The sequence below is a fragment of the Buteo buteo genome, chromosome 22 (assembly GCF_964188355.1).
Source record: "Buteo buteo chromosome 22, bButBut1.hap1.1, whole genome shotgun sequence".
In the NCBI taxonomy this organism is placed as follows: domain Eukaryota; kingdom Metazoa; phylum Chordata; class Aves; order Accipitriformes; family Accipitridae; genus Buteo; species Buteo buteo.
In genome coordinates, this window is record NC_134192.1 from 4,378,829 (window position 1) to 4,404,528 (window position 25,700).

General features: G+C 38.9%; 1 protein-coding gene across 3 annotated transcripts in view; it reads right to left on the reverse strand.

Moving 5' to 3' along the window:
- Nucleotides 1-297: 297 nt before the first annotated feature.
- TMEM164 (transmembrane protein 164) overlaps nucleotides 298-25,700 on the reverse strand; it is a 47,500-nt gene continuing 22,097 nt past the window's right edge. For 2 of the 3 annotated variants that reach the window (XM_075054132.1, XM_075054133.1), the window contains 3 exons: nucleotides 17,333-17,411; nucleotides 7,364-7,464; nucleotides 298-6,965 (listed from right to left, as the gene is read on the reverse strand). In XM_075054132.1, the coding sequence (XP_074910233.1) occupies nucleotides 6,759-6,965; nucleotides 7,364-7,464; nucleotides 17,333-17,411 (387 nt within the window). In that variant the 3' untranslated portion in view covers nucleotides 298-6,758. The remainder of the gene's footprint in view (nucleotides 6,966-7,363; nucleotides 7,465-17,332; nucleotides 17,412-25,700) is intronic. The other variant, XM_075054134.1, reaches the window with a different exon arrangement.

The following is a 25,700-nucleotide window of genomic DNA, read 5'->3' on the forward strand; positions in this document are numbered from 1 at the left end:
CTGCCAAAGTCGTGGCAAGAACAGCAGAAGAAGCGTAAAGAAAGCATCATAATACTATAATGCTGTTTCCTGAGCTCTTTACCTGAAAGACATGGACAGGGAATATTTAAACAGTGATTAAAGGATTTATGATGTCCTACAGTGAGGTCTGCCAGTAAACTCAGGCTTGGGTCATGTTGATTGACAGATCACAGGCACAGGTTGTACTTAAATGCTTAAAACTTCCAGAAATCCCGGTAATCATTGTTCTCACTTACAGAAACTGCTATGTGCAAAGTGGACTACATCTAGCAGTACAGACTGCTTGACAGGAGAATCCATATTCTTATCTGATTTGATGATTAGCTATCAATTAAAGTCCTTCTGTGACTCTAACTGTAAATATTACAAATTGAAGTGGAAAGCCAATTTTGGTTTTCCTATCTGGTTTTAAAAAGTCTTAAGCAAGACAGACTCAGGGCCTGGCACAATTAGAATGATAACAAAACTGTACAGCATCCATTAAAATGCATTTATTTATTTTAATTCAAAGGTTTAACAACTATTTGCCCAGTGATCTGGACTTAGGGCACAACAACAAAAAAGAACATCAGACCAAAATACAAAAACAAGTACACAAATTACCCCTTATTTGTAAATGTTACCTCATAACCAAGTTTTAGCACATTAAAAAGTTTACAAAATTCATAACACTCTTACAAATTATTCAGAACTAACAGCATATGTGGCAGTTGAGCCTCTCCACATCCATCCTTGCCCTTGCCGTACCATTCTGTGCCTGGATAACGCCATGGTTGAACTAGAGGGTTAGGGGAACCGGAGCTGCACGTTTCCAAAGACTGCTGTGTGCTTCAGACCAGTGCCTGAGCAACTCCAGCTCCCCGGCACAGTCTGGTTGGCGAGAGTGGTGTGGGTACGCTCGCTGTTCTGCCTGCTGCGTCCTCTGCAGCATTGAGATAATGACTCAGTAAATGCAGAAATAATTTAAAAAAAGTACAAAATTGACCCTGAAGAAAAAATAAAATCATTTAAAAAAAACAGCTTGGCTTTGACTAAGTTACACTAAAAGCTGCAAGACAGATTTACAGCAATATCACTTTTGAGTACGAGATCACAAAAATCAACAGATTTGTTATGAGTCTTGTCACTGTAAAAATGAAAACATCAAAGTTGACCTGTCTGCCTGCAGAAACCTTTCACCTCCTAACAGGGCTGACATGCCCTCTTCCTAGTTTTTGGCTTTTTCAGAGCTTTGTTAACTATTAGGACTAATTTAATTGCTAGGAATCCACCTCTAGTGAAACAATTGCAACAGTGAGGAAAACCAGCACATCTGTATTTTCCATTAGCTATAGATGCATAGAAAACAATGCCTGTGGTGTTTAGATGCAAGACTTAGAACATAAAAGTACAGTAATTTAACAGTTGCAAATAGCCATTCCTGAAAGAAAAACTAAACTGGGCTTTACAAAATGATACCAAATATACAGAAATATCAAAACCCTGATTGTGGCCAGAAACAGATGGATAAACCTACAGTGAGGTACTCTATAATCTTAAGGTATGCAAATGGACTGACTTCCTTGCTTATAAGCAGCATTTTTCAAGCCCTAAGAAGCTGAACCGAAACCAAGTAGAGCGGTGTGTTCATAGACTGTGGCTTTTCATTGATTTATACAAGTACGGTCAAAAGCTGTTAATTTTCACCCTTCAAAAGAAACAAGATGCAAATTCTTCTTTGGTGCTTAAATAGGAGGAAGTTAAACAAATAGATACAGCTCAAACACTGTGTACAGTGTCTGAATCCTTGAAAAATAGCACTGCATGTATCCTGGACAGCTAAAGCCTTGGCACAATAATCTCAAAATTCACAGGCTGAATTGCTAGATGTTGTGGTGGGTGTAGAAATTCTACTAGCTTGCTTTTCTGCTTTAGAGGGCTACTTACTCTGAGGCTGCATAAACAAACCGATCAGTAAACAAGTTTAGTGTAGTTACTAATGCTTCATTTATGTGTACATTGGGAGGTAAATTTAGAGTCATTCCCTGGCAGTAGGAGCAATCAATTTCATTTCTCCTTGTTTATTTTGTTTGAAGTGCCTACAGTACTAGAAATTAGGAGAGTAGAAGGTTCTGGTCAGACACCTTAATACATACCAACTTCTCTGTGAAGTCTAGGCATTGGCACTGCACAAGAATTTTTTCTGGTATTGTGCCTGACTTGCTAGTGGACAGCGAATCCACAGTCCACTTGGGGTGAGATTCTACAGTCGGCTTAAGCTGCTGCTGAAAGGAATAGGCTGTCTGGCTATCTGGTTCCCCTCCTGCTCTGCCCCATAGCTATTGCTAATGTTTTCATAACTCTTAGTACTGTGACAAAAGATTTAGGAACATTTGACCAAGGAGGACTCGGACTACCCTTTCAATTATACATTGCACTGCTGCAATGTAAAAACTCATCACCAGGTACTGGGCAACAGCTTCAAGTTATCTTGACATAGATCATGTGCATAATACCACAGGAGATAATGTCAATTAGCTTTCAAGAATAGCAGTATAGTTTTGTTCTTTAATTTCCAGCATAAATAAGTATAAAAGCAACCAAAGAAATCATCCATATAGCATAACTGCCTATGAAACAAACCAATCAGGGAAAAGAAAATTGGCCTCTGCCAGGGCAGAGAATAAAGTACTCCTATGGAGATTAAGTATTCGTCATACCCAGTCAGACCAATATCCCGCACACTGAACAAGCTCTGTCTGATGTGTATTCCAAACAGATACCAGAGACAGCTGAGGAATAAAGGATGGGAAGTTCAATGACAGTAGCTTCAGAAGTCCATTCCCCTTCTGCTCCTACTCTGACCTGTTCTTCACCTTCTGTGAAGCTTGTGTCTCAGCTATGCTGATACTGTTTCTTGTGGTGCCATACCATAAACCAAAATGAAATAGTACATTTTAAAAGCCTTCAAAAAGGGGCAAGGGGAGGGAGGGGATAATTTAACTTTGGGGCCCCTCACTACAAGACAGACATTGAGCTGCTGGAGCAAGCATGTCCAGAGAAGGGCAATGAACCTGGTGAAGGGTCTAGAGCACAAGTCTTACAAGGAGCAGCTGAAGGAACTGGGGTTGTTTAGTCTGGAGAAAAGGAGGCTGAGGGGAGCCCTTATCGCCCTCTACAACTACCTGAAAGGAGGTTGTAATGAGGTAGATGTCAGTCTCTTCTCCCAAGTAACAAGCGACAGGACAAAAGGAAATGGGCTCAAGTTGCGCCAGGGGAGGTTTAGATTCGGTATTAGGAAAAATTTCTTCACCTAAAGGGTTGCCAAGCACTGGGGCAGGCTGCCCAGGAAGTGGTGGAGTCACCACCCCTGGAGGTATTTAAAAGATGTGTAGACGTGGTGCTTAGGGATGTGGTTTAGTGATGGACTTGGCAGTGTTAGGTTTATGGTTGGACTCCATCATCTTAAGGATCTTTTCCAACCTAAATGATTCTGTTCTATCTCAGCCAGCTTCACTGATACTGTACAACAAGAAAAGAAGCAACAGCTTACTGTCAAACAAAAGCTGAAGGTTCCACTGCCTTCCCTCCCACCTGCCTCCAGTTGCACCATTCAACTCTTACAGCAGCTCCAATACCTCTAAAATCCTTACTGGGTGGAGTAGTAGGTTTACCTCTCTGCTTTTTTGCCGAATTTCCTTCTTCAGTTAGCCATTTTAGCAACTTAAATTGGTACAGAAGAATTCAACAAGCTCCAGAACCTGCACAGGTAAGGTTTGGAAGGGGAATATAAGTGTCCCATTAGTTTTGATGAGCAGTTCTGTCAGCATACTCCATGTTCTGAAATTATGCCTGAAATTTCTACCATGACTCAAAACAACTGGACCAGCGTAACAGAGAAAAAGCATGAGTCACAGCACAGTGACAGAAACAGACTTCTGTGGTACAGGGTGGGTGGGAAGGCAGGAGCAATCACTTACAGTGGCTCTGCTATCAAAGTGAATGGTACAAGTGGCACGACTGCACCAAGAATGCTTTCATCCAAATTGCCCCAGGGACTTCCCTCAGGTAGCTATATTTAACATTGCCATTCCTGCTACTGAATTTTAAGTCAGTTGGAAGAGCTCACAAACTTTGCCTGCAAAGCAAACAGCCTGCACTGAGACACCTGAGCTTATTTAAATGCTCCTGCAGTCTTAATTGACCAGAGGCAGTCAATGGTGGCAAATAGCAGCTGTTTTATACTTGTTTAGAATGCCCTGAAGCATATGACTATAGATAGGAAATCTTGTAGTAAAAAAAAAAAAAAAAAAAAAAAAGCCTGCTACTTTCATGTAACTCAGAAATTTTCCCAGTAGCTACAATATTCTGAAGAAAAAATAAAGAAACAGGAAAGATTCTTAAAAAACCAAAACGTCAGTGAAGTTAAGCAAATAATAATGTGAAATAGTATTTGCAAAATTTGGCTAAAATAATTCTATTGTAATACCAAACATTCCTTCTAAACAGGACTGAATTCAACATAAGGCATTTTGCCAAATTCTTAAGTAAATAAATAAACCATGATACACTTGACGGTAACTATGGGGAGGGAAGAATCACTGTAGATTTCATTCAGCTATTCATAGGAGATGAAGTATATTAATAGGGGGGACGCTTTAACATCCAGCACTGCATCTTAGCATCTCCCAGCAACATCCCGTATTTCACCATGAAATACTGAATCTGCTGAAATAAAGAGCAAAAATTTCTATCACTTCAGCAGCTAATTAAGTGGTCTTCCACAGACAGATTCAGGCCTTCAGTACCAATGCCTTCATTCTTTAGGCCCCACTCCACAAATACTTAAGTAACATATGCCCAGCTTTACTGAGGCAGCAGTGAGGCTACTTGATGAAATTCATTATGTACTTAGACATTTGCAGGATCAACAACTGACAGTTAACTCTGTATGCTGGCAGTTCTTATTACCAGGTGCTTAGCTTTCTCAAGCTGAATTCTGATTAAAAAGACAAGGAGCCGTACAGTCTGTATAACTAAGACTAGCTATACAGGTTTGATGGATAGTTTAGGTATATGTCACATGTTCTCAAGTTGTGAGAGTACAGTATATTTATTATGTATATATATACACAGCAAGGCATGGAAGAAAGCCAGAAACCAGTGTGTAAATTAGAATGTGGGACTATATTTTGGATTGAGATGTACTTTTTTTTTTAATTATATGGAATGAAAAAATACTCGAAGTAGCCATTGGTTCCCTCTCCAATGACAATTTTTCTTTTTTAAGGGAAAAAAAAAAAAACGTCAACCACTTCTCATTCTTACTTTGCCTTCTTGAGGTATAAATGACTGTACCTTAACTTCAGAACATATCTTCAGGTGATCCAGCTGGAGGAGGTATGATTTTGTTTTATCTTACAAGTCACAGCTTTGACAACACAATGAATCTATAAACTGCAACAAACTTTTGTACAACAAAATTCCTACAGCCCTGAAAGACAACAGTCTGCATAATAGACTCACAGTTAACTACCTGGAGGAACATACTCAAGATTTCCCATCACTCTGCCCACCAGTTTCTCCTCTAGCCTTGGAAAATTTGAACAGGTACATACAGTTTACTATTTATCATTCTGCCTATCTACATCCTGTTGTCCAAAAGACATGTTGACAGGAAGATTTAGTCATACTAGTAAACTGGAACACTTTCTGCTCAGTAGAGGCCTGCACTGATTTGACTTTTTATATCTGTATTTTAAAATCAGTATACAGAATGTATTAGAGCTGTAGAGACAGAACATAGTTTCATTTTGTTTCTTCACTAACCACTCTACTGAGTGAAGATCAGTGTAGAACACAGAGGAGGAATGTTTCAAAATCTAGTAAGTAAAAAAGGAAAACTGATGTTTACATTGGACATTGTATCTCCACTCCCTCTCCAATCTAAGCTAAGTGAAAAAACCATTTTTGTTCAAAGTCAGGTCAGAACAGTGGATGAAATACGTTATCATAGCTTATACGTAACATGGTCTTTTGAAATTATTTCAACATGGTGTTTTTCCACTCACTCAAAAGCATAACCAAAGCATCAAGATCAGATGACACTTAGCCAAATAGATATTTATCCACAGCAGCTTAGAAATCAAGTAGTCGCTTAAAAAAAAAAAATTATTTTTTTTAGTGAGTTATTGTTCCCCAACATTTTCAACCAGCTTAAAGAAAATACAGTAGAACCTCACTGTTTTGCACTTACAACTGGGAGATTTAAGTGTACATCGTTTCACTGTGACCATTTTGCAACATTCAAGTGCTAAGAGTTAAGCCAGGATGATGCACTTCAACGTGTGTTCTGTTCACATCACTGGAGTGTTGTAATTCAGCTTTATTTCCTATCCTATGATATAAGCGTACTTCTATTTAATGGAAAATAAGTCAAACGAGGTAGCATTGCCACTCTCTTTGCTGGAATGTGGACAGATCCTGGCCTAATTTTAAACGGTCCTTAGCAAGATTCTACTGTAATCTACACAAAATGTATAAAACATGAACCTTTTCCAGAATAAGGCCACTAATTTTGCCATTGGCAATAGGCAGTGAGAAACAGCAGTTAAAAAAACCTCACTTGATTATAGAGGTGTTTTTGAGGCAATAAACTGTGGGGAGAAGTATAAACACATTGTCGTCTCATCCCTCCTCTTTGTTTTCCAGTATAAGTATCTCTGCTTCCTGTATGTACTATATCGTGGGGAGAAATTTCAGTCTATTTTCTTAGCTGGGAGTCTAAGCAAGTCCATGCTACATTTAAAGATGGGGACAGCACTGTAAAACAGTAGGATTACAAGTTTCCCATGAGTCATGGTCATGACAGTCTGATGTCCAGATGCCCAGATTCGATACCAGGGCCCATAAAAAGGATCTGAGACGGCTGGGCACAACATGTTGTTCAAATTCACTTCTGTAACCTGAGAAAGTGACAACAAATTTATAAATTAATAGTATTTTTGTGTTGCACTGATTCAGACACCTAAAATGGTAATTTTGAAAATACCATAATAATCAAAAATGTTTAGGTGGCTCTCCTTTATTCAACACAAGTAGGGCAGCTTTCAGAAGGAAAGCAGGTCCAAATTCAGTTGTGCGCATTTAATAGATGGATTTATGCAGGTACATAATCAATTTATGAAATATTTTACCAATGCTTGCGAGATATGAGATACAAATGCCCATTAGAACATGCAATTAAAAATTTGCATGCAAGTAGTCTTATCCATATATATCGGGATGTTTTGAAAAAACTAGTCAGTGTTTTTACTTTGAATGTACTTGCAAACTATCCATTTATTAACCTTTATTTACTTACCAATCCCAGAATCTGCAAGATGCTAAAATGATACACAAACATAAACCCCGTGGATAAAAGAGCCCACCAGAAATTGCAGAGTGGTTCTGGAGTGTAGATACCTTGAAAAGAAAGGAATACATTAGTATTCAGCTGAATTGCTGTGTCCATCAAACACTCACGAATAATCCTCTCTTCTGCTCTGTGGATGTTAGGGCATCTGGCTTTAGCTGATAACCTACTCAATACCATTATAGTAATTAATATTTGAGAGCCTTCTTACCTGGAGCGTCCTGATCAGTTTGTTCCCTCCTTCTGGTCCAGCAGTAAAATGTACAATATGTTACCTCATGAAGCTTGCCTGTTTTTCACCAACACCAGTGATTTGTACCCCATTCTTCCTTCTACCACAGAAGTACTAAATGATTTTGAAATACAGTAATGGTATACAATGAATCTTCAAAAATCAGGTTATTTATACTTAAACACCTGCCTCTTATGGGGGCTATGACTTCAGCATGCACAAAACTAACCTAGGTAGTGGCAGTTCTTGCACAGCACTGTATTAGAGTATAGCCTAATTACCATTTCCTAGTTTTTAATAGTTTAACAACTATTAAAAAGTAACTTGCACCAATAAAGCCTAGGAACAGAAAAGCTGTATAAAGTGGTCAATCCATTAATGACAGACTGTGCTTTTAAATGAAAACTGCTGTGGAGGTATTTTCAGATATACACTACAAACAATTTTATAATCAGTGGATATCACAGATACTGTAAAGTTTTTTTTTCCCCCCTTCAAATGAAGTAGCAGATATCACATTATTCCTGGGTTCACCTTTCTCTCTCTCCTCCTGAAACTAGGTTTTGTCAATTTACTGACAAAACACAGTATCACGTGGTCTAGAATATACCAAGGCAATCAGATCTAATAAAATTACCCTTAGATACAAGACTGTTTCTGGAATTAAATATTCAATCATCATATGGTGAGAACAAAAACAGTTTACAGAGTTCTCAACACTCTTACTAGCACACATAAAAATTTCAGTGTAAGATATGGGGAAAAATACTATTTTCCTTATGACTTTAATAACTTAACCTAGGGACAAAAAAAGATGCACCATGTCATGCTGCTCAGCTGCTATAAGAAGTTGTAGAGTTTCAGATGATTGTAAAAATATGCTGGCATTTTTTATCTGCTTTTGTCTGGTCTCTGATCCATTAGATATTATTAAATATTGGAACATGTATCCAGTACTCAAAGGATAGCTTACAGCACAGAGTGGAATATTCATATTAGCCTTTGCTAGCTAGCACATTCAGTAATTACCAGGAAGTAATTACAGACTTCAGCATATACTGTACAGGGCTACTGGGAACTAACTACACATGCGTAGCTAGCTATGACAGAACTCACCAGACTAAAGCTGGTATGAGTATGCCTATGTATGGTGTCATATGTAGATAAAGGCAAATAACGGCTGTTAACTTGCTTTACGACACCACCATATAATGGTACATCCTGTCTCAGGTTTAAAATCCCTAGAGCACTGCTTTCTCAATCCCTGTTGCCCCTTTACAATTCTTTTCTGCATAGTTTTCTTCCATAGCTTGTACCCATCATGCCAGTTCAGATTGATTTTGCAGTAGCTACCTGAAATAATCTAATTTAGATATAATTTTGTGAATGTTACAATTTCAAAATTACCTACGCTTTATTGTCTAAACCTGTACATCTATTCGTTGTCCACTCAAAATAACATAGCTTCTCTCTTGCTAGTCAACAGAGATTAAGGAATTGATTGTATGCTTGAATGACAGCAGCACATATGCACTCCATATATCACTCACCGACTTTAATGAGCAGCAATATTAATGTAATTACCCGAGATACAACGGCACACCATGTTTCAGTAAGCAAGCTGTGACTTGGTGCAACCGTGATAAATATGAGCAGAGAAGCTACTCTGAAAGCATAAGGCAGCTAATAAGATTTCTTATCCAGTGGGAAGGTGAAGGTCAGAAGAAGTGTCTGAACTATAAGCAAAACCCAAAGGTAAAAGTGAACTCTACATGAGTAACTTTAAGTGGAGTACTCTACAGGTAAAGGGAAAAAAATTCACAGCAGTCTAATTCTTCAAATGTACTTAGCAAGCACAATCTAAGAGCTGGTATCCTATTTAGAAAATGGTACAGGAGACTTTACTTAAATAGCAATGATATTCATTAAACTCCCCTGCTGGAAAACATCAGATACGTGATACCACCTTGAATATGGTTTTTCATTACAGAGAGCAAGAGAAGCAGCAGCTAGCCTTGGTGTCAGAGTTCAGGAGACCATGACTCTATTTTTGGCTGCACCAACTTTAAGTGACCTGGTCAAGCTATACAGAAACTCTTTGTGCTCCCTGCTCAGCTGTAGAGCAAAGAAAACATCATTTGACTTGCAAAGGTTTTTTTGTGTTGTCTTTGCAGTTTTAGGTGTATGTTTAACCTAGAAACAAAACACAAAATAAAATTTAAATAAGCTATCTAAAACAGCTCCCAGGAACTGGCAGAGTAGCACTATACCAAATTTGGTTTCACATAAACTCGCCTGGTTGGCAGTTGCCTGTGTTATTTCAGAAGTATTTGACAAAGCCCGAGAACAGATGGTAGTAGTCTAAAGAGGTAAACACTCAGAAAAGCCAGAATCCAGAGACCTTGATATCTGGGGGACTTACAGTGCAGGTAGTATATAAACACTAAAATAGACAAGTGAACCCAGCTATGAAACAAAACTGGAGGAAGAAGGCAGTCATTAAAAGACTAAGGAAATTACACAAGATGACAAAACAGATCAGTGGCATAATTTGGCTTTGAACCCAAGCTTCTCATGTCCAGCTTCAATCTAGTCAGGGAATCATGTTTCAGAAGTCACTTAGGTGAGCTGTTTGGGTCCCTCCAGCAAAGAATTTCATACTGCTACATCCTCTCTCTGTTGCAAAACTTCAAAAAATTATTAGCAACTCTCACCCTCTACAGACTTTTGATCTCGCTTTATATAGAAAAATCCCTCCTTGCTAGAGTTTCCAATTCTGGAAATAATAGTGAGATTTTCAGCAGTAACATTATTTGGACATCAAGGGACAAAAAGGAAACAACAACCTCCACATGAAAACATTTCAGAGCGCTCTGGATTCCCAAATGTGCTTTGGGAAACTCATTTTAAATTCATACCTGGGATAATTTTCTGTACATTTCTCATTAGATAAATAATCACTACAGATTTTATTACTCTATGGTCCTGCTATTCAACAGATGACTGTTTAACGGAGCCATGTGGTCTATTTTCTGTAGTACAGTCTGTTAACAGAAACATACAAACAGGAGAACTGAGACCCAGCTGAGTGGTTGTTTGAATGGCCTGTGTTGGCTTTGGCAAAAGCTACTTGCTGCTTACATAGAAAATCAAGTTCAATAGGTAGCAGTGAGTTTCACCCTCTATTCACTAAGGATCATAGGCAATTCTTATATGTTAAGCACTTTCGAAAATTTAATCCAACTGCCAGTCTGGCACTAATCTCATTCTCAAAAATGCTCATGCCCCAGACAGTTGAGACCATTCCAAATCAGGGTCATCCAAGTAGGCCGTATATTTGCTCTTGTGTTGAAATAGCACGGCAGTGGATATTTCAGTTTAAATTAAGCTTCATTATTTCAATATCATTGATAGAAAAGATTTCATACAGATTGAAGAGTTTGCGGTTCATCATCTGCTTCTGCAACAAGAATTTGTTGACCTTGAACATGCCAAGTGGTTAATTTTGCCATCTAGGAAATGGAAGTATGGCTTTAAAAATCAACAAAGTGACTCAATTTCTTCTATACTGCTTCCCCCCGTAGTGTCTTGTGCTAATTCTAGTATTCTTATGAACTATTACTTTTATTTAAAGTTCTCAAAACATAGGCTTGTAAAAATTTGAATGCAACTTAACAGAAAGTAATACTCCTTGTCTATTTCTGTGAAAACATAATGCAGGAGAAGACTACTCCTCTGTTTGAATTAGAACCTAAATATAGTACAATTTTTTAATTTAGTAGGGTGTTAAAATAATCTCTTTTTCCTAATTTATGTCTGGCTTTCATTCCCACTACATTTGATAGAGCTTTACCAGTTTTCCAGCCCAGCACACTCTCCTTCACAATTACAGGTAGACCTGCTTATTCCAAAACTCAGACCAACTATTACAATTCCTTCATTTTCAAGCCTATAAAAATGCAAGGGCAAATTTATTTCCATTTTATTTCCCTTGATCAAAGGGTTAATTCTAGTTGTGTGGCCTATTGAGCTAGCCTAGACACCAAACTTCCTTTCCAGAGGAAAACAGGAAAAATGTTCTCAAGAGGATGAGCCTGAAGTCCAGTTTCCCCTACAGCTGTTCGGAATCTACGTGTAGATTTCAAAATACTACCTTATGCCAGAAGATTTCCATTTCCCTCCATGCCAGCTAGTCTCATCAGAATCGGCTCAGACAGGGGTCTTATATTACCTGCTCCTCTCAGGAACCATTTTTTTATATTCCATAAAGAAGCAGCGGCAGTTCTTCCTTCATATAGTAGTAGTTCCTTCATATACTGGTACATATCCTTCTAAACTTCTCTATCTCCTGGTAAGGGAGAGAAGTCTTTAACAGACCTTGGGCCCACTCAGAGAATGCCACATAAACATCCTTCTTTAGTTTTAAGTGGTTCATAATAGGCCACCATAGTTTCAAAGGAAATGTAACTGCCCAGTGCATAAAGCTCAGAGGTTCACACAACATAAGACATACATGTCCCCTCTTCTTCCTCTCCAGCTCTCTTAAATCATCAAATAAGATTATCCTGAAACCATCAAGCTACATGAGAGACTGCAGCACGAGCCTGCAGCCAGAGCAACGGCACACACCTCCAGCTGAGCAGTGCCACAGCCACCCTGCTGCTCAAGGTGCCATAGCAGAGGCACAGCTGGATGGTGAAACCAGCATTTACATCAAATACATGGGATTCAGGAGGTAGAGAAAAGCTGGAATCACAACATAGAAGCTGCTAGCATGAGAGTAGGAGAATAACACACAAGAGTTGACAGGTCTCCAAGTAATTAAGACTTTCAGTGAAAGAGCTATACTGTGCATTATCAAGTATTTCAATGAGGATGGAGATAAACTAGATTTATGACTACGTAACTATATTCAGATATATAGTGATTTTTTTTTCCTGAATTACTACTAAGGTATATAATAAAGCCTACTTTATAACTCCATTTAAAAGCTAAAGAAAAATGCAGATAAATACAGGTAAGTGTCACAAAGCGGGGAAGTGGCTGAGAAAGGGTACAACAGTCAGAAATATCTTTAAATATGGTAATCCCTCGCTCTTGCCAGCAAGTCCTAACAGCCAATGAAAAGCACAAGTTCAGATCTGCAATTGCTTTAATTGAGCTTTCCTAGTTTACAGCCACAGGAAAAATGATCCTTTCGTCTGTACTTGGTATCTGTGTTCTACATCTTACAATGTAGCCCAGCTTCTCATTAGGTAAGAAACGCTGCAGTGCCCTTAAGAAAGCTGGCTATACAGAGCTGCTTCTGTCAATCTATCTGAAGTGCGACAGAGACATGCTCCATGAGAGGGGAAAAAAGTAAAAAACAAAACAAAACAAAAACCCCCATCAACTTCTACTTTCGACTTTCTGACAATGCCATAGAGCTTCATCTCTTCTGATACCACCCTTGAAGACACTTAGATCAAAAAAGAAAAGGGCTTTATGACTTGAGTCAGAGAGACAGTTTCTTTATTGCTTATAAAGATACAGCACTTGCCTTATAAGCTGAAAATTCTGACTCTATTCCCAACAAACAACTCACCTACTTAATTATTTAGGGCGTGTATGTCTGTCCACTTGTGCACAGCTGTACAACAGTGAATCAGCTCTTAAAATACATGGGGCCAGACCACAGGACTGTCCAGAATTTACAAGGCCATTACTGTCAAGTTATTGGCTCCAAAAGAAGATTCCCCCCGCTCAAAAAAAATACAACCAAATCAATTTACTTCCTCCACAGTTGTGGACAACCTGCATTTGAATTGTGAATTTTGAGAATCTGCATAGCCATTTGGACAAAGTGGATGCTGGAGACTATCTCCCCCTGCAGGCTAACGTGTCAGTGACACCTTTACAAAGGCCTCTGATCAAGCAAACACGATACCCTGTAACTTCAGGTACAGGTGTTCATACATCAAATTGCTCCTAAAAGTGACAAAATCCTAAAAAAAACTCAACATCAACATCCTTTTCTACTTCATTAAGTTATTAAGTCAACTCAATAATGCTGGGGATCTCAAAACACAAGGAAGATTATCTCCTGAACTCCTCTGCTAGAGAGCTGCTACAAATTAACCCTTATTTCAAACTGTTGAGGAATGCTATCGTTTGCTCACAGCACTCAGGAAATAACAATTCCATTTTAATTAAATTTCAAAATGATCTGAAGCTCTGAAATAAGGTGCACGTCTAATCTTGTCAAATCCATCAGAAAATCTGACCAAACTAGCTTAAGGACAACAACAGTCAGAACTGTGAGTCTCTAAGGCTGATGCAGGGCAAACTAATTTTTTTTTCATTATGTTAAGAGTATACAGTTACAAAAAACTAAGTTGTCCTGACCACCACTGAAGGTCTCTAATACCTTGATCTTAGAAGGTCAGATTAATGCACTGTTGAAATAGTTGAGACATGACACTTCCTCAGCTGCCATCTCCCTAAGCCTTCTACCAGTAATCTGTATCCCAGTAATGTAAAGTATAATTATCTGAGCACACTCATATGCTTCAGAAGACCAGCTTAGTTGTAGATGAAAGTGGTTTGAGGAGTTTTTCAATGAAGGGGTTAGTTCCATGGTCTAAATCTGCACTGCTGTGGTTCCCATCTTCTTCCTTTCACCTTGACAATTCATTCATTGCACCTCCCTTTTGCCAATCCTAGCACTCAGATGATACAACAGTAAACCAATCCAGAAGATGCAAAAAACATCCATACTTTTTTTGACAGGGAGCAAGGGTCCCACCTCCTAACAAAAAGAGAAAATCGACCTACAGCTTTGGTTCAGCCTATCCAGCTATTTCAGGAACGCTGTGTCCTGCCCAGATGCATCCTATAATTTTTGGCAGGGTTCACAGGTGATACAAGGTGAGATTCATTCTGAAAAAAAGTTGCCAACTACAGATATACTTCATGTAAGAACTACCTTGAGTTAGGAATCTTCTGTGCTGGCCTGTTGTATCTGCACTACATCTATTTTGCATGAGAGCCTCTTACTGCAGCCAAGAAATATCTGAGCTATAGTGCATTAACATTTATTTTGTCTAGCCTGGCATGCATGTTTATGTATACATGCGTATGTGCACTTGGAAAGAAAATATGTTAGAAAGGGAAGTACAGAAATTTATATTCACTCAGTACAGAGGGGAGGGAGAGAGAAGAGGAAGAGAGAAAGAGGTCTTAATCCCCAAGAGGAAATACATGCTTAAGCTTCGGTGAGTTCACTGTGCAACACTGAAGCCTGAGTTCTGAACATCTCTCTCGTCAATTTGATCCTAAGCATAGCAAAGCCCCCACACTTACATGGCGGGGGGGACATGAAGGTGATGCTGCCAGTGCAACATGACCCGTCTTCACCACTGTAATGAATAGCAGGGAGAGAAAGAAAACAAATGATTATAGCCCTTGCTTACTGTCACCCAGTTTCCTTTCAAAAAAGAAACACATCAACAGATATTGCATGTGTGTGCATGACTGGTATGATACTTGATTAGTGTGTCAGCAAACTTGGACATGCAGTTCAGTATAGAATGAGCCTCAAATCAACTCTGCTTCAGGTGTTCTGCTCAACCTTCCTTTGAGAAATGTTAATACTACTATTGAGATCCTGTTAAGGCCATCAGTAATATTGGCAGATTCCCAATAAAACTGAAGTAGTATATTTTTCCATATACGATCCATTCCTTTCCATTTTTCCAATTTTACTACCCTTCAATTACTTCTCCCAACCATAACCCATAGATTCAGTGATGGACATTTCTATTTAAAATACAGAAATAAAGCTGCATGCTAATCGACATCAGTGATGAAAAAGCAATTTTCACAAGATATAGTTAGGATAAAGGATGTGATCTACTCGGAAAGGAATTTAAACAAAGGTGTTAGTGAAATGACAAAATATTAACAAATGTTTTCAGGTTGAGTAATTTTTCCATCAAAAATCATACATTATGTCTCTTGTGGCACTAGCCATAACTACCACAAAAGTCCATGGGCATTTTGCTAACGAGGTATTACAGTCAGTAAGGTGATCAGGAGTCAACTGCATAAGAACATGAACAGTTACTAGTTACACAGCCTAGGGCAATCTCAGCTGACATATTTAGCCTTTTAGAAATTTCAGTACTATCATGTCAACATTAGATGGCAGCAAATACCTGTAAATTAATAAAGGCCAAAAATTTAGAAAACTGCACTAGGGTGACAACTGTACAACACAAAGCCCTTCAAACCGCAGATACAGTCCTGTCAGCCCCAGAAAACCGGTGCTGAAGAACCCAGAGAACCTTTACTTCAAAACAAACGAAAAACCAAAGCAAACCAACCAACCAAAAATCAGAGGAACACATCAAGTAACATCCAAGGCCAAACTTTAAAGCAAAAGAAATACGTGTTAAAATGATATTATATGGGAACTTCAAGGCCATCAAAAGAAGTGATTTAGTCACACCACAAGAGCTTGGTTTGTCACTGCCTACGGTGTACTACATGGCTGTTTATACTTTGTCCCCCCTCTCCCCAGCCCCCTTCTGCAATAATTAGGAGTTCCTGTAACTTCTACAACTATATTGCACTTTAGCATTATTTGCCAGAATTTTAAGATATCAGAGATGGATTAAAATTAAATGTGGCTGGCATATTTCTTTTGGCTTTATGATCTTTTGAAGTACGATACTTCACTTTTTCCTTTGGATCATTTTAATTTCGTTTCACTCGGCAGTGAAAAACAAAAAGGTTACAAACCCATAGTGAAATAAGTGTGAAACGTGCTAAGTGACTGCTGGTAGAAAATAAAAAAGATTCACCAGAATGGAAGAGGCTGACTATGCTTGCTCTGAGCATTTGCCAAATTGTATCCCATTGCTTGACATCACATCCTTGGGGTTTTCATTAAAGGCTACTAAACATCTGGACCATAAATCATCATCTTTTATTTCCTGGATGAAACAATTTAGCTCTGCTAGAAAATGCAGCTGGAGGCATGTCAATGCTCGAGGGGGGCAGAGCATCACAGCAGGTGAATACATACTGCATTCCCTTCTAAGGGGCGACAATTAGAAAAATCACTGGCCAGTAGAACAATTTGGGATGCCCAGACTTACTGAATTATTATAAGTGAATGCAAGATAGTAATCTTGTTAGAAGAGATAACAAGCAAGCTAATTCATTTCACTAATACGTGTCTCTACATTGCATTAGAGCCTCAGAATTTCAGGAGTTTATCTAACTAGCTGACTAATATTTACTTGGGGATACAATAATATTTATTTTTTTCAGCTCATTTTAAGTTGCAGTACTTCTCAAGAGACATCCAAGAAGGCAAAAGTCTTAAAAATACATCCCACCAACAACTTAGAACATTGCAATATGGCAGAGATGCTACTCAAGAAGATAGTGCACATTAGGACAATACATTCTTGATATCCCTTTGGGCAAAAGACCTTTTTTTTTTATTCCCATTTCAGTGCCTGATACAAGTCTTTGTTACCAAGGTTACAACTCCAACATAACATCAGAAACTATTAAGTAACAACATAGAGAAAATTGGTTAAAAAAAAGCAAAAGTAAAGCCTGTGGTAACCATTAAAACACAGCTTTTTCAGTGCATGGGACCAATTCAATATGTACAGACTAAATTGCCAACCTACCTCCTTTCCGCAGCAGATAGATGGGCACAACATAAAGCATCACATGCTGGATGTAATAAATTTCCATTTCAAATGGAAGCTGTGGAATAAGGAAAATATTTGTAAATGTTTTTCATCACTAACAACTGAGTTACAAGGAACCATTCTCCTTATAACCCATGAAAATCCCTTCAGTTCAGTTATTTTATCACCGATGTATATTAACAAAGAGGTGACATTAATAGTCAGTGCTTTGAAGGTGCAGCTAACTGCACCCATTCCATTCCCCTTGCCACAAATGTAATGCAGCACTTCAAGTAGACAATTCTCAAAATTAGCCAGAAGCACAACAGAGAAGGAATAACATAAGACTGTTCTTTTCCCTTTCTTAGTTAGCATAAATTACCAATAACAATGGAAAACCCTCAAGCAATCAAACCAGAAACTATGCACACCCCATATGACAGTAGCCTATTTAGAAAGAAAAGATAATTGCTACCTTGTGAGTGACAGAACTCTATAAATGAGGTATTTTACATATATAAAAGTATATAAATAAATATATAAAAGTAATTACTGAGGAGGCCTGTGCAAAAACCAAAAGACCTGATTTATAGCAATCTGCATGCTTGTGTGAAACTGCTAAGCTTCACCAAATATAAAATAACCCATATTTTATAGGTTTTTAAGAGAAGCTGCAGAAGGATATATGTAAACAAGTTACCAGTTAGTAGTAAATCAGGTATTTCTCACCTGCTGACAACTTTTGGGAAATTAAAATTAGTCATTTGTGTGTTTAGTTGAATTCATGTTACTTCTTAGAGGAGAAGTGAAACAGACTGTGCTAAAAATAATACTGTGCTAAAAATAACTTGAACCACAACTCTGAGTTTAATTTGAGCCCCTTAATCCAGACCCAACTAATTCTAGCTCTTTGTCAGTTAGAAAAGGTGATGCACTGTATTTGAAAGTTATTCCCATCTGTAAATGCCTTTGCCTATATCTACTTGTTAAACTAAAGCAACACATTTAAAACTGAACAGTAGTAGAAAAGATTCAAACTCAGAATTGAGAATTCAACTTAAGCTTTGTAAGTGAGCTGCAACAAGAAAAGACGTACTTTTCCATTATTTCTCAGAAGTGAAAAACTGGACAATACCACCACACAAGTATGAAATCTCACAGGAATAACACAAAGCCATTAGCTTTGGTTCAGAAGCAGACTCATTCTATCATTCTACAGGCTAAAGCAAATCCAGATGCAAATGTTACCATCGTGGCTTGTCTGTTGGGAAGGAAAAGGGGAAAAGCGAGGAGGGGGGGAAGGGGAAAAGCGAGGAGGGGGGGAAGGGGAAAAGCGAGGAGGGGGGGAAGGGGAAAAGCGAGGAGGGGGGGAAGGGGAAAAGCGAGGAGGGGGGGAAGGGGAAAAGCGAGGAGGGGGGGAAGGGGAAAAGCGAGGAGGGGGGGAAGGGGAAAAGCGAGGAGGGGGGGAAGGGGAAAAGCGAGGAGGGGGGGAAGGGGAAAAGCGAGGAGGGGGGGAAGGGGAAAAGCGAGGAGGGGGGGAAGGGGAAAAGCGAGGAGGGGGGGAAGGGGAAAAGCGAGGAGGGGGGGAAGGGGAAAAGCGAGGAGGGGGGGAAGGGGAAAAAGCCTTCCTTTTCTATTATTTTTCTGAGACACTGAGGTATGACTTCAGTCATACTTGAAACCGAAACATTACAAAAAATACTACATCAACAGAAGTAAAGAAATGTTGAAACAGAGTTTGGTTTTCTTCCTAAATAGTGGTCAATAAACAGCTGGTAATTAATATAGTGGTCTTTTAAATTCAACAACAATTCTTATAGCCTATTTTGAATATAAAAGATGCTAAAACCAACAGCTGGATTCTGCTAGTCCCGGCATCCCCCAGCTGAACACTATCAGTGTCCTGATTGCAACCTTCAAGATGTTCGGCCAACCCTTGGGAGACTAAGCTAAAAAAATCTTCCATACAATCTGTTGGGTTATTCTATTCCAAGTATTTTGTATCAAAACATAAAACCAAGCAAGATAATAGTATGCACAAGCAAGAACTTCACAGAAGATGTGACATTTCCTGAATCTGAACCTTTTCTGCTGTCCCTTGTTGAAAGAAACAGAGGGGAATCAAAATTATTTTGAAAGAGGCTAAAACAGTTTTCCTAACTGGAGAAAAAGCTGTACCTCTCCCAGTTGGAACAGGCACACTTCAGAAACAATAGCTCCTGATATAAACAACACAACGTGAGGCACTCACTCCTGCCAAGGAGCATTCTGTATTTAGTATCTGTGTTTCATAAGGGCTTCTATACTCGCAGAGTTGTGACGGCCAGTTACACAAACACTACGCTCAGGACACTTCTGAGAACAGAGTAACTGTTGTTTTGCTGCAGTAGTGTTGACAATAATTTTTTTTGTAAAACAAAACATCTTTTTTTCCACTATAAAAGATTGCTTGTTCTGAAGCCTGACCAATTATGCAAGTGCATTTCCTGCTATAGAGTCGCAAAAGCAGAATTTCTGTACAACCAAGCACTCAAGCTGTACAGCCAGGCTACAACAAACAGAAAAAGAACAAACACAAAAGATGAACTATAAAGTTGTACTGGGCAGCTGACTCACCTAGCTCTAAAGGTCTTGTCTATAAATTGATTTATCAATAAAAGACTCACTCACAGATAGCAGATAGGCAAGTACCTTTTAAATGCAAAGAGAAACTGCAAGTGAAGACAAGGTAGGAAGGATCACCCATCAATCTAGGACTTAAAGAACCTCTTTGTGAAAACAAGTAAGCACTTCAGCAAGTGGTAAAGTTTGAGAAATTAAAAAAAAAAAAAAAAATCAAAGCAACACTTACAGACCAAAGTAAGTCAAAATATTGAGTTGGTCCCTCTACTAATATTTGACCATAGGCACTCATGAAGGCCACACATATTTAAACCCAGACTCCAACAATCTCCAAAGTGGACCTTCTTCATAGGCCCCAAGAGGCTTGTTCTCTCCTGTCAGATGCCACCATGGAAACCTAGCAGCCGCTCCGAAGAGGAGTATTTCCCTAGTAAGAAACCAATGATGTTCACGGTACATTTCTTCAACCACACTTGTCCCCAGAGAGATTCAGAATCACTGGATATTTGTTACCAAGATAGACTCATCTGAACTCTGTATATTAATTGCCAATTTATTTGCTGGTGTTTCTGTATTAAACTCCTGTGTACCTTACCAGCTGCCAGCATCACTCTTCCTGCATTTCATCTTGTTTCGCTTACTCAGAATCTTAAAATAACTAATGCTACAAGACAAAAGGACAAATTACCTATTTCTTCTACTAACTTATATTCTAGGCTCCCTTAACAGTGTAAATGAATACAGAGGACAGGCTACTCTGTTACTGAAGACAATAAGTAAGTTTTTCTCCTTTAAAGATTCCTATTCGTGGCAAAGCAAATCTGCTTCATCCATTCCTAGGTTTTAACATTGGTATAAAATCATATACATTTCAAAACACAACAAACTAATACTCACATACACAATTCCTCTAAAATACAAGATCAAAACATGCTAACAAAGTACTCTGGAAATAAATATTCAGACTATTCACTTTTTACATTTTGTAATTAAGTTTCTGATAGAAAATAAATGGTGTTTTGTTCCTCCAGGAAGAGCTTGGCTTAAAGCACCCACATGTGCTTCTAGCTCCCACATCAGCCTGGTATAATGCAGATTCAAAAGTGCCACATTCCCTGGACACATGCTGAAGGTCCTCTGAAAAGTACCAAGAATAGTGAGCAGGCACTAGACTTCCACCCCAGGAACAGGTAAGTTATGTACAGTTCTACCAGTCTAGCTAAACTCCTAGCAGCTGCTTATATTGCTTGGGAGACTGAAAAGAAGAAACTGTGTCATGAAGTATTAGAGCTCACTCTTGCATCTCTAAGCTTGAAGAGTCACAGCCATCAACAGCAGTCCTCTGAGCACGTACTTAATGTCCTAACTCAAACCAGCTACTGCCCTAAGGAAGCAACTAGGTCTTTCCACTAAGCTTTAGAAAAATCTCTTCAAGACAGCAGCTGAGTTGAGCCCCAAAGTCAGATATTCCACGAGAGTTTCCCCCAAAACGGTATGGCACACAATACTAGTTTAAATGAGTTTAAACCCACTTAGACACAGCAGTTGGTTTTCAGTGGGCTAGGAGGTTACCACTTTGCTCTGTTTTCTGAAAGTAGTACTCCTCCCTCTGTTAATTATTTATACCTTAGCCTTTTATTTGCCACAACACCTCAAGCACTGTACTGTGCAAGAGCTCTCCCTCCATCATCCTTTACAAAGACTGCAGAGTACGGCAGAAAAAAAGAATAGAAGGAATTCAACTCCCAGATTCTGGTCTTTTCTGTAGCACATCTAGCACAAAGTCTAGTACACATCAAATGTCATTCTGTACCAGCCACCTTCTTAGACATAATCAGTAACTCAGACTCATAACCTATAGTCAGTAGCTAGTTTCCTAAACATAATCAGTAATCAAAGAAATAAACCAGAAACACAGGCTTTTCTTTTTACCTGCAAAGCAGACCACAGAACAGATTAAACAACAGAGAAGAGGAACCTATATAGCACTATACAATACAAAAATCATGGGGCAAACAGCTACTAGGCCCATGTAACATACTGGTTACTTCTCAGCATATTTAGGATTGTGATAGCAAATTACTTATTTGGCAGAGAATAAGCAGCTGCCAGAGAAGCTTAGAAGAATGGTCTAAAAACAGACATGAAGACTTAAAAGAAAACGCCACCAAAAAAACCCCAAACACAAGTGGCATTTGGAAAATGGACTATTTCCAGTCTTACCAGAACTCATTTCTCCAGCACACATCCGAACTGGCAAACAGCCAAGAAGTTGATCCATGCTCAAGTTATTGTTACAGTATTCAGGCAGGTCTACAGCTCAGGCACCAGCTTATACATCTGGCATAGATCAGAAAAGACATTCCCCTATATTTTAATATATGGGAAAGAGTAGACTGAGAAAAAAAATGATGTTAATATTGGCATTAATGTCACCAGCAAAGCCCCTTCAAATAAAGAAGTAGCAGGGCTGTCACCCATCCACATGACGGTCTAAAGCAGCATCCCAGATTTTATTTGCAACAATTCCTTTTCATTATATTTTAGGGGCAGTATTTCATTCAGATTTCCTGCCATATACCTGCTTGTCTGTAATTGATATGAAGACATATTGATGGGTCCCAATAAGCAATCTCTGTTTCAAGTAGGTGTCTCAACCAGTATCACCCTCCCAGCTGTTCTACACAATCCAGTCAGTGCAGGGAACTATAATTCCCTTAAAGGGCCATTAATTCATCAGTTTTATCAATGAATTTTATCTAGTTCTCATTTTCAATTAATCCTGTTAGGGTGAGGCATATAGACAGAGGGAAAGAACCAGAATTTGCACCTGCTACCAAAGACAGTGTTAGCATGCACGAGCTACAGAACTCATGAGAGTTTATAAAAGAGCATCTCTTGTGCTGACAGTCTCTAGAGTGAAGACACCGTAGAACACAGGACTAGAAATAATATCCTGCTACAAAGGTGGAGGAGAACAGAAACATAACAAAGCAAGAAACACGACTGTATTTTCAGCAGTATATAAATTCCAGAAAATCCAGCTAGGGCAAGGCCCCAGGATTCCAACTCATGACATACCTAAATTCTGACAAGTTTTACGAGAATTTTTTTCTTGGTGTGCTGGTTTTGGCTGGGATAGAGTTAATTTTCTTCACAGTAGCTAGGATGGGGCTACATTTTGGCTTTGTGCTGAAAACAGTGCTGATAACACAGGGACAGTGTAGTTGTTGCTGAGCAGCGCTTACCCAGAGCCAAAGCCTTTTCTGCTCCTCACCCCACCCCACCAGCGAGGAGGCTGGGGGGGCACAAGAAGTTGCGGGGGGACGACACAGCCGGGACAGCTGACCCCAACTGACCAGAGGGATATTCCAGACCATAGGACGTCATGCTCAGCAATATATATAGCTGGGGGAAGAAGAAAGGGGGGACGTTTGGAGTGATGGTGTGTGTCTTCCCAAGTAGCTGTTATACGTGCTAGAGCCCTGCTGTCCTGGAGATGGCTGAACACCTGCCTGCCCATGGGAAGCGGGAAATGAATTCCTTGGTTTGCTTCGCTTGCGTGCGTGGCTTTTGCTTTACCTATTAAACTGTCTTTATCTCAACCCATGAGTTTTCTCACTTTTACCCCTCCGATTATCTCCCTCATCCCGACACGAGGGGAGCAAGCGAGCAGCTGCATGGGGCTTAGCTGCTGGCTGGGGTTAAACCACGACAGTCGGCCTGCCACTACAGAGGGTGATGCTCACCGAGAAAATCAGGAAGAGGGATTGTTCAGTGCACTCTAGACTGAATGCGTTTGTTTTGACTTTTATCGGTGTTTTGAGTATTTGACTAGCGCTATATTTGGTGCCTATTGTGTCTCATAAAAAGGCACCACTGTCTTCTGGTCACTCAATTTGGTTATACAAACCAGCTCGCATTAATGACGCAATGGGCATAGTCAGGCATTTGTAAGGTCAAGTCAAAACCCAGGAATGATACAAGATAAATAATACCGATTTCACAGGTAGTATTTTTCCAGTTCCTCTAGATATAATATTAGGGCTATTTATCACCACCAGCAGAAGGTAGATTTACATTACCAAATGAAAGCGTGATTGTAGGCTCCACTTACACACCCATACCATTTTAATGCACGTAGCATAGATGACTTCCAAAAGATGCAGAAACCTTGGCTTTAGCACCTACCAGCAACCAAAGCACAATCTCTCGACAGCCCACAGTGTGCAATTGTTCCATTATTTCTCCTTGTGCCAGTTAGATTAAGCCAGTTTAGATATGATATAATGTGCTACCAAAATCTATTCCATTTTGCTGTGTAGGCACAGGCATTTCAGGCAAACTATTTAGTACAGTGAATTATTACCTTAACAGCCAACAGAAATACAGCAGGCAATGATCTACTCTACTACACAAATTCACCGTAAGTACGGCTCAGAGTATGATTCTGTTCCTGAAACAGATTTAGAATGTGTACCTCTCAAGCCAAATAGTTCTAATAATAGAATATAGTGGCTTCTGGAAACATTAAAACTGTACCATCTCAGCTGTGTGAGCACAGACAGCAAGTCCAACACCTCTGGGATATGTCCTGTTTTTTACTTTATTTATATCAACATTTTCAGGACATCAGCTTGCAAAAAAACCACTTTTAAACCAGTGGAAAGAGTTTCCCTTAAAATTTGATAAATGCAATATGAAAGTTCAAACAAAACCAGTTACTCTCCAAACACTTGGAGTCTTTGTGGCAGTTAAATGTATTTAGTCACATAGCTAGGTTATCAGGACCTACACTGTATTCCATATAATACGAATACAGAGTAAAAAGACATCTTTCTACTCCTCTATATCATCTTATGCCTTTCTAGGCTGCCACTTGGGAACCTAACAATCTGATTCCCTTAGCATCTTCTTCTCTATTTACTTAAGGGTCATAAAAGATTACCCCATTTTCTATGCAAATTGTTAATGCTGACCAAGAATGAATTGCATCATGAGAAAGGAATGAAATTATGAGAGAAAATTAAAATATGCTTCATTTCTGAAAGGGTAGTAAGAACTCATAAAAACATTAACTGAATAAGAAACAAACTGACTTGTCTTTATCCAATGACTATTCTAATGCACAAAATTTAACTCCATCAGCACATTGTAAATAATGTAGCAAATAACTGGAATAGTTAGTTGCCAAATAAATACAAGTGGGTGCATCTGTTGTTCAAGACTGTTAATTGTTGGCACCTCAACATCATGCCAAGGCAGGAAAAAATTTTCTTGGAAAGAACAGAATAGACTGACCTCATCTTTCAGGCTACATTTTTTTTGGAACACTATCCCAGGTGCCCATTACAGTCCAACAAGATTTTTAACAAGTATAGTGTCACTGAAGGGTTAAAAAAACAGAAGGTAGAAAATTTCTACTGTAGTTTCAATTAATATCTCAACTCTCCATTTCCACTGGTAACAGGCTAATATTTAGGAATAGCTTTGAAAAGACTGACGTTCTAAAAAAATTAAATGGATACATTACAAGAAAATGGAAAACGTCAAATTATGCTAGAAGCTTTGAAAAAATTCTTTTTCAGGATAATTTAGCATTGAATGATATATTAAAAAAGAATACTTACAATGCATTAAGTAACATAATTGGTAGCAAAAATACATTACCCCAACAGACTGTGCCACAAAACGTTGTAAGAGGTGTTCTGGAAATTACTTTGAACAAGTTAACACTTAGAAC